Consider the following 10,000-nt stretch of genomic DNA (forward strand, 5'->3'; position numbering starts at 1 on the left):
ACGTAATTACTATTATGCACTTTCATACACATTTGTGGACTGCGGGGGAAATCAGCAGTGATTACGTTTGGTTGTTAAATAACCCATAAACCGACTTTTACAGCTTTGACCTACAGTGTTGAGTGATGGGTCCAATAACGCGACTGTGGGAATATGCTAATAAGCAAACAAAGTGAAAACGTTTGCTACTTTTTTCCCTGGTGTCTTTTAAAACCCATTCTGTCCTCTTTATCTTCAGGTTACAAGGCTGACATAGCTGACCACCAGGTGAGACATACATAGTACATGTAAACGCTGGTGTGTATTCGATTGTAATATTGTATGGCAGGGGCTGCTTGACTATGGAAAGCATCATATTCACGATTTATTTGTGGGTTTAAAAACATGATGCACTTAGTCAGCATTTCTCTCCATTTAAAGCACTTTGTAACTGAGAACTTTGAATTTTCCGCTTAAAAAAAACCCACAAAATGTTCAAATAGAAAACGTTCAAATTGAAAATATTGTACAAATATGTATCCAGCTGTTCAATTTATATAAAACATTTAATGAAATGAAAAAAAAACGTTTCAAATCAATTTATATTAGTTTTGAGATCGTTTAACACAAAACCAGAATCGCGATCAAAATTGGATTAATTTCACAGCCCTACTGTGTAGCTTCTGGATCTGGGCTCCTAAGATTTGCCAAGCGTCTGACATTTGCATTGAACAAGTGTATTCTGTTCCTCTCCCCGCTGTCAGCCGCGGGACGCAAAAACTCCCACAGCAAACACCAGGTACCCTTCTCCCTCCCAGGAGAAATACACCATAGAAGCAGTTTTCATACTAAATACATATTTTATGCCGGAATAGCAATTTTTTGTAGAGCGCATGTGTATGTGTATATCTGTTTGTGTGTGTGTGTGTGTGTGTGTGTGTGTGTGTGTGTGTGTGTGTGTGTGTGTGTGTGTGTGTGTGTGTGTGTGTGTGTGTGTGTGTGTGTTGTGTGTGTGTGTTGTGTGTGTGTGTGTGAGAATATTTACTCGCTACTACACAAACCCTTGCTTGTGTAGCATGTGCTGACGCTGTTGTGTTTCTGCATCTCCCTCTAACTCGCCCCGTTCTCCTAGGATTCAACCAAAGCCATACCGTTGCTGGTGGAGAGCTGCATCCGATACATCAACCTGCACGGTGAGCTGCTGGGAGCAACAATGGCCGCCGGATCCTCCTTCTTCTCTGTGACTCGGCCCATTTTTCCTTTTTTTTAAGCGCTTGACATTTACACCGGGCACGAACGATTTAAAGTCAACTGAGCAGCGGGCCGGGGGCCGATTTGGGGATGAGGGTTGATCACTCGTAGCGCTGTGAGACCGTCCAGATTTTCTAAGTTTGTGGTTGCAATCGATATCCAGTCTGGGCTTGGCGGAGCCGCCATTGATTTTCACACGTGGGCGCGGCTTGGCTCCCTCCGGCCAATCAGAGCGAAGAGCTTAACGAGGCTCTGGCCGGCTCTGCTGTTGTTGATTCTGTTTTTGGACGTGAAGCAAAAGCATCTTCCCCTCTGAGGAAAGCCTTCCGTGAAGATTTCCCTTAAACCCTTAACATCGTTATTCAGTCCATTCCGGATAAAAACCGCTTTGATTGCCTTTCCCCGGGGGCACCGCCATTGTTTCTTTAAGATTCAGCCGACTGCGGCTCTCCTAGCTTCATCATGAACTATAACTTGGGGCCTGACTGAGAAACAGAATGAGGACTGGCGACCGTAGCTTAGGAGGTAGAGAAGGGTTGGCTGGTAACTGGAAGGTTGCCAGTTCAATCCCCGGCTCCTCCCTAGCTGAGTGTTGAGGTGTCCCTGAGCGAGACGCCTCACCCTGAGCTGGCTGTCGCCCGGCGTGGTTGACGCCGCCGTCGGAGTGTGAATGTGCGAATGACTCACCCTGTAAATGTGAACTTGAGACACCGTCACTTGGTCTCACCAGTCTTTCTCTTTCTTATGACAAATGAACTTATTCCCAGTCGCTTTGGATAGAAGCGTCTGCTAAACGCCCTGAATGTAAACGTAAATCTATTGCTGCGTTCAAGGGACGCTTTTTATCCCGTAAGTTACGAGCTGGAACTGGGAGTACGAGGATCTGGGACGAGCTCACGGGTAGTGAGTTGCGGGGTTTGACTGCCTTTCATCGGGCACTTTCACGGGTAGAAGGTTGAGGGAAACACGGGGTTACGGGGCTGCCTGGAACGCACCGTAGGTCCCCTCATGGCTTCACGGTCGGCATCTTCGCTCCTCTCCTCCTCAGGCCTCCAGCACCAGGGAATCTTCCGGGTGTCCGGGTCCCAGGTGGGAGTGAACGACATCAAGAACTCCTTCGAGAGAGGTGAGAGGGACACGGTCCAGTTAGGGGGGGGGGAGGGTTCGCAAGGTCGCCGGGAACCAATCAGGGCGGGGAGTCAAGCTAATTAACCCCGCTCTGTCTCCCCGCTGCCTCGTTAAGGTAACGACCCGCTGATTGACGAGGAGAGCAGCCGGGACATCAACTCTGTAGCGGGCGTTCTCAAGCCTTACTTCAGAGGCCTGGAGAACCCTGTCTTCCCCACGGACAGGTTTAACGACCTCATTTCCTGCGTCCGTGAGTCATTTTCGTTGTTCACTTTTTCTCGTTTTCTTTCTTTCTCTCTTTTAACAGCCATTGCAGAGTGTAAAAAAAAAAAGACACAAAATGGCCGAGTTGCTTCCTAACTGCCATCAAGCGTTAAGTTTATTTATTTCAGGTAAAGCACATTATCGTTTTCCGATATCATCCACAAAATGGCAGAGGTGTGTCCTTGCTGCCACCAAGTGTAAAGTGTATTCATTTAAGTTTTAGAACATAATCATTTTCAAATATTATCCACAAAATGTTCGAGGTGTGTCCTAACTGCTACCAAGCGTCAAGTTCATTTATTTAAGGTTTTTAGCACATTATCGTTTTACAATATCATCCACAAAATGGCCGAGCTGTATCCAAGGGACCACCTAAGCGTAACGTTTATTTATTTAAGGTTTAACACATAATCGTTTTCCAATATCGTCCATGCAACGATTAGAACTACCCCCAGAGTTCTACAGACCGTAACCAGACAACAGAGACACCTACACAGCCTCCACAGATAAATACAAAACACACAAAGCAAGCGAAAATGGTCCAAAAAAAAAAGTAAATGCTAACAGCTTTGAATTTCAGAGTGGGATTGTGTTGCTCGCGTTTTGTCGGTGACTTGTTGTTGCAGACGGCCGCTATAGAAATCGATAAAGGAAGCTTCTGCCTCTTCTGGTGCGTCTCCGGCCCACTCGCCCGTGTCTGTCTGTCCATGAGTTCCTGGCTGCCTTACTGTTTAAAGTCACCGGGCTGCTGCCCACTCCAACACTCACACTTCCATTCTTTCAAGAGAAAGGGACGTAGCATTGGGCTAACGATGAGTAGCATCGGGCTAACGATGAGTAGCATCCGGCTAACGATAATACATTAGATGAAAATCAGATGCGTTGAGTCATGTGAGGAAAATGCTTATGCTGTTGTTGAGGGAAGATGGCGTATTTTTTTGTACTATGTATTATGAGGTGTTTTTCAGACACTTTTATCCATAGGTTCGGGCGTATGGGAGAGCATTTGGCTCCAAATGCTTTCAGATACAGGTGGACGGAACATCAGTCCAATATTAGGATAGCGGACTTGAAGCGCCGCAGTCATTATGTATCTTCCCTGAAGAAACTAAATGCTTAATTTGAATCAATTCTCCATCTTTTGGTTATATTTTACTTTTATTCATTGTATTTATGTCTTTATGTATGTGACTAACCTGTGTGTCTTTCCGTGTGCGTGTGTGTCTGTGTCTGTGTGTGTGTGATTGTGTGTGTGATTGTGTGTCTGTGTCTGTGCGTGTGTGTGTGTGTCCGTGTGTGTGTGTGTGTGTGTGTGTGTGTGTGTGTGTCCGTGCCCGTGTGTGTGTGTCCGTGTCCGTGTGTGTGTGTGTGTGTGTGTGTGTGTGTGTGTGTGTGTGTGTGTGTGTGTGTGTGTGTGTGTGTGTGTGTGTGTGTGTGTGTGTGCGTGCGTGCGTGTGTCCAGGCATGGAGAACCTGTACGAGCGTGCGCAGTGCATCCGTAAGATCATGCTGGGCGTGCCCCGTGCCACGCTGGTGGTGATCCGCTACCTGTTCGCCTTCCTCAACCAGTGAGTGGCCCCGCGCACACACACACACACACACACACACACACACACACACACACACACACACACACAGAGACACACACACACGCACGCACGCAGGCACGCACGCACACACACACACACACAGAGACACGCACGCACGCACGCACGCACACACACACACACACACACACACACACACACACACACACACACACACACACACACACACACACACACACACACACACACACACACACACACACACAGAGACACACTCACAGAGACACACACACGCACACACACACACACACACACACACTTGAACACCCTTGTAATTACGACGGCCTCAGAGAGATGGATGTATGGAAAGCCAGAGGGTGGGGGTCCACGGGGGGCGCTGATGTCAGACGGATATAGAACGAGGAGGAGAGAGGTGTGAGAGCAGCGAGACAGCCCTGCTGGGTGATGTACCAGCTCTATGCAGTCTTCATCATGCATGCATTAGCCCCGCGCTAGTTCTAAACTAGTTCTGGCGTAACTGTATTTTTCTGCAGTGTGTACAGGATTTTTCATCACAATTACACATTTATATTTATGGCATTTAGCAGACACTCTTATCCAAAGCACCTTACAATAAGTACATTTGTCAGAAGAAAGAGAAACAATGATATATCGCTGTCGGTAGAGTCAGGATGTTCATAGAACTGAGTGCCAAGCACTAACAATCTCTAGGTTAAACCATTCCCCGTACACCACAAAGATTGCTAGGATACGATTTGACACAACTAAGTACCATAACTAAGTACGACATACAATAAGTGCGTTCATTAAGTGTCTGGACGTACAACATACTTCTTCAAATAATTTGTTGTAAGAAATTATGGATTCAGTATTTCACCGCTGTTTTATTTTTCACGTTTATTTTTGCATCGTGTTAATTAGTCATGAGTTCGACGCCATGTTTTGCATAGAAGACGGGTTGGGAAGTGGTGGGTTTGGATTGGTTGAGTTCCTGTGGAATGTTGCCCTTAGCAGCGATTAGCCAACCGGTGTCTCCGAGCTGTCCAGGGGTGTGAGGAATATGACTGACACACCTGAGGATGGATTCTCTGTTTGCCCCCCCGGTAACCACCTCTGCCCAGGCCTTGATTCTCACAACCCGCCGGTATTGATGCGGTAAATGTTTTACACTGTTTTATTGAACGGTGAACCCCCTGTTCTGTGAGAGAGAGCCTGGAGCCTATAGTACACAGAGCTGATGCCTGGCACTGGGTAATGATTCAGGGGTTCGTGCTGCATCCAAAGCACCACAGAGTAGTGTGGTCGCGTTGATTCGCTCACTTCCAGTGTTTGTTTTGCAGACAAAAATGTAAAACATTATTATGATTATCATTATTATTAGTGTCTAGTCCAGGTTAGTCCTTTAGTAATAGGAGTGGTCTAGTCTAGCTGGTACCACTTTTTAATAAGGGTACATTAACTAACCATTAATTTACATTAATTAATGCAGTAATACGAATTAACAAACAATTAGCCAAAAGTTTATTGAAAGTGAACTAATGGTCGTTAACTAATGGTGTTGACTTTTTCTAATTGTGTTCATATTAATTACCCTAACACTAACCTTAGCCCTTACCTTAACCTGAACCCTAACCCTTTTGCTAATGCTACATAGCAATGCTTATTACTGCAACAACTGATCTTAATGGGGTGATATCAAGCCACCAGGTGTGAGTGTGATTAGCCATTGCCGTAGGAAAATCTGCCTTCTCCTGTCGGCTCGTAATGACTTCATTCACACCTGGTGGCATAACGTCACCCCTTTAAGATCGGTTGTCGCAGGCATAAGCATTTGTATATAGCGTTATCAAATAGGGGCGATGGGGTTAACCATCACCCCTTTAATCCATGGTTACTGACCGTCCCTTTATTGTAAAGTATCAGCCTCGACCGAGGTTGAGTCTAGTGCTGACGGCTAGCAGTCTGCTCATCCTAACCCCCAGAACCCCCGTGTACCCCCCCCCCCCCCCCCACACACACAGCCTCTCTCAGTACAGCGACGAAAACATGATGGACGCGGGGAACTTGGCCATCGTGTTCGGGCCCACGCTGCTGCCCACGCCCGACTCCCTCGACCAGGTGGCCTGCCAGGCGCACGTCAACGAGGTCATCAAGACCGTCATCCTGCACCACGACAACATCTTCCCCGACACGAAGGAGCTGTCCGGGCCCGTGTACGAGAAGTGCATGACCGGGGACCAGTACTGGTGAGAGGCGGCGACGACGACGGGGGGCTGCGGGGGGGGGCGGTGGTTAGACCCAGGCTGGGGGGGGGGGGGGGGCGACAGCAGCTCAGGAGGCAGAGCGGGTTGGCTGGTAAACAGGAGGTTGCTAGTTTGATCCCTGGGTCCTCGAGTCGAGGTGCCCGTTAGCAAGACGCCTCGCCCCGAATGCTCCCTGACGGAAGGTTGCTGGTTCGATTCCCCGGCTCCTCCTGGCTGAGTGTCGAGGTGTCCCTGAGCAAGGCACCTCTAACCCTGACTGCTCCTGACCAGCTGGCTGTCGCCCGGCATTGGTCGACACCGCCGTCGGTGTGCGAATGTGTGCATGAATGGCGGTAAGTCACTTTGGATATAAGCGTCAGCAGAATCCCCTAAATGTGATGCTGGGTTGCTTAGTCGTGCAGGCCAGCGGCTCTCAAATGGAGGGTCGGGAGCTTTAAGTGGCTGGCGGGACGGCACCCAGTGGGCGGTTTGATGACATGATTTAACGCAACCCATTGTCCTTTAAACCACTTCCCTTTCCCTTTTCATTCTTTGGTCCCTCAAGGCACACTAGGCCATAAAAAAAAGTGGGGGGGGACGGGAGGGACAAGTGTTTTATTATTGGATGGGCAGTAGATCACGGTCCGCTGAGTGCACTGCACTGCTCACTGTGCACAATGAGATTCTTATGACAAGGCATTGTTGGTGCCTACTAGTACAAAACACTGGACTGGGAACCAGATCTATCTGCAAGTTCACGCCACATCAGAACTTGGCCTGGCTGGGAAAATCACAACCGTTTATCTAATAGGGGCGGGTTTAACTTACTGACTGAACAGAGGAGCGCCCAATGGGAGCGCCCGTTGAGGCATTTTTATAAACAACAAAGATGGCCGCCTCTGAGGTGTGATACGTGCCGTTGCTCTGATTGGCTGCAGGTCTATCCAATCGCGTCCGGAGTCATTTAGGTCCACGCCCGTTTGAAAACGCCCCTCGGAAATTGAAAATAAACTCAAAGCTTCCAGACTAATACACATTTTGCAAGTTGGTCTGGCGATGCCAGGCTACAAACACGTACTCATTTGGTGGCGATACATAAAAAAAGGTATAAGAAAAAATACACAATATAAAATAAAATACGAGCTATAATATAATACACGGGGTGTGATATAAAATATGAGGTGCTAAAAAGAATGTAGTGTCATGTCTCCCCTTAGTGTTGGTGTGTTGGTGTGTGATTTCTGGCCCCCTTTTAGTGCTGTTGTCATACTTTGCCGACATTTACGGCGTGATTTAGTGCTGCCGGTCAGCATTTATGGTGTCACGTCTGCCGCGGGGCGGCCATGTTTAGCAGGTGTCGCATGCTGCTGTTGTGTAGTGTGGGTGTCAACACGTAGTGGTGTCGCGTTCCTCTGGATGAATGAACGGGCGAAGAGTGAGTGACAGCGGTATCGACACATTTACCAGACAAACTCTATTATGCTCCTCGCCTCTTTGTCCATATGTGTGTCTGTGTGTGTGTGTTTTTGGGAGTGTGTGTGTGTGTGTCCTTTTGTGTGTGTGTGTGTGTGTGGTTGTGTGTCCTTTACATATCTTTGGAAGATGTCTGCTGTAGAGCGTGTGCTGCTGTACTGCTGACGGTAGCAATTTATCAGCTTAAGCCGCCTCACCTCTCTCTCTCTCTCTCTCTCTCCCTCTCTCTCTCTCTCCCTCACTCTCTTCCTCTCTCTTACCCTTATTCTTACACTCTCTCTTATTCTCAATCTTTTTTTTCTATTTTTTGCTCTCTCTCTCTCTCTCCCCTCCTCTCTTACATTCTCTGTCTTTTCCTCTCTCTCTCTCTCTCTCTCTCTCTCTCTCTCTCTCTCTCTCTCTCTCTCCCCCCAGTGAGAGTCCGTTCAGTGAGCCCGGTGCCCTAGAGGAGGCGGAGCCTGACGGAGGCACCGAGACCCAAACCAGCGAAGAGGGTATGTGTGTGACCTTTGACCTTCAACGCAGTCCTCCGTCGACCCCCTCCCACACACACACACGTGCGCAGGCGCACACGCGCACACTCCCCTTCCTGGCCGGCACGGCTCTCCATTGGACAATAGTTTCCGTGGCAACAGCAGCCATGGAGACCTAGCTGCCTAGCTCGCTCTTCCTCTTCCCTCCTGTGTGTGTGTGTGTGTGTGTGTGTGTGTGTGTGTGTGTGTGTGTGTGTGTGTGTGTGTGTGTGTGTGTGTGTGTGTGTGTGTGTGTGTGTGTGTGTGTGTGTGTGTGTGTGTGTGTGTGTATGTGTGTGCCAGCAGGAGGGCGTGTGCTTGCTGATGGGGATAGTAATTGGGGCGGTGTTTGTGTGTGTGATGTGTGTGTATCTGTGTGTGTGACTGTGTGTGAAGTGGTTGAATTGACAGAAACGATTTAAGCTCTCATTGTTTTTTTCCTGTTCACCTTTCCTTTTTTTTTTCTTCTTCCACTATCGCAATGCTCTCCTCTCATTGGCTGAACGGAGCGAGTGCGGCAATGCCTGGGAGAGGGATGATTGACAGGTGTGGGGGTCACCTTTATTTCCACGCCAAGCGTGCCGCTTTTATCAGTTCCTTCTGCTTTTCTCATCCCCTCTCTCCGTCTCTCCCCTCCCCCCACCCCCTCCACTTTCTCCTCCACCTCTCTCCCTATCTCCTACCCCTCTGTCTCCCCTCCTGTTCACCCTCTCTCCTCCACCTCTCTCCCTTCCACCCTCTCCTCTCTATCCTCTCCCTCTCTCCTTCCCTCCCTCCCTCCTCCACCTCCCCCCCTCTCTCCTTCCTCCTCTCTCCCTCTCTCCTTCCCTACCTCCCTCCTCCCCCTCTCTCCTCCCTCCTCCCTCTCTCTCCTCCTCCTCCCTCCCTCCCTCCCCCTCTCTCTCTCCCTCCTCCCTCCTCCCTCCTCTCTCCCTCCCTCTCTCCTTCCCTACCTTCCTCCTCCCTCTCTCTCTCCCTCCTCCCTCCTCCCTCCTCCCCCTCTCTCCTCCCCCTCTCTCCTCCACCTCTCTCCTCCCTCCCCCTCCCACTCTCCTCCCTCCCTCCTCCCTCCTCCCCCCTCCCTCCCAGAGGGGGAGTGTGTGGAGGCGGTGGCGCGGTTCGAGTACTCGGGGCGGTCGGCCCGGGAGCTCTCCTTCCAGAAGGGCGCCGTGCTGCAGCTGTTCCAGCGCGCGTCACATGACTGGTGGGAGGGCCGGCACAACGGCAACCACGGACTGGTGCCGCACCAGTACATCGTGCTGAAGGACAGGCATGTGCACGCACACACACACACACACACACACATGCAGGCGTACACACACACACACACATGCAGGCATATGCAGGCAAATGCATAAACACAAACATGCATGCATGCACGCACACACACAGATGCAGGCACACACACATACACACGCACATGCACGCTCACACGCACGTGCACACACACACATGCACGTGCACATGCAGGCACACATGCACGCCCACACACACATGCACATGCACGCACACATAAGTACATGCACATGCACACGCAGGCACATGCAGGCAGACGCAGGCACACACGCACACGCACACACAT

At 49.7% G+C, this 10,000-nt stretch overlaps 1 protein-coding gene across 1 annotated transcript in view; it reads left to right on the top strand.

The window, feature by feature from the left end:
• The window catches only part of LOC132456641 (SLIT-ROBO Rho GTPase-activating protein 1-like), a 16,950-nt gene that overhangs the window by 2,812 nt on the left and 4,138 nt on the right, over positions 1-10,000 (top strand). The window contains 9 exon segments of the mRNA XM_060051048.1: positions 239-267; positions 692-778; positions 1,112-1,172; positions 2,279-2,356; positions 2,474-2,608; positions 4,085-4,190; positions 6,212-6,436; positions 8,321-8,400; positions 9,508-9,688. Of these exon segments, the coding sequence (XP_059907031.1) occupies positions 239-267; positions 692-778; positions 1,112-1,172; positions 2,279-2,356; positions 2,474-2,608; positions 4,085-4,190; positions 6,212-6,436; positions 8,321-8,400; positions 9,508-9,688 (982 nt within the window).

Source organism: Gadus macrocephalus, chromosome 4 (genome assembly GCF_031168955.1).
Source record: "Gadus macrocephalus chromosome 4, ASM3116895v1".
In the NCBI taxonomy this organism is placed as follows: domain Eukaryota; kingdom Metazoa; phylum Chordata; class Actinopteri; order Gadiformes; family Gadidae; genus Gadus; species Gadus macrocephalus.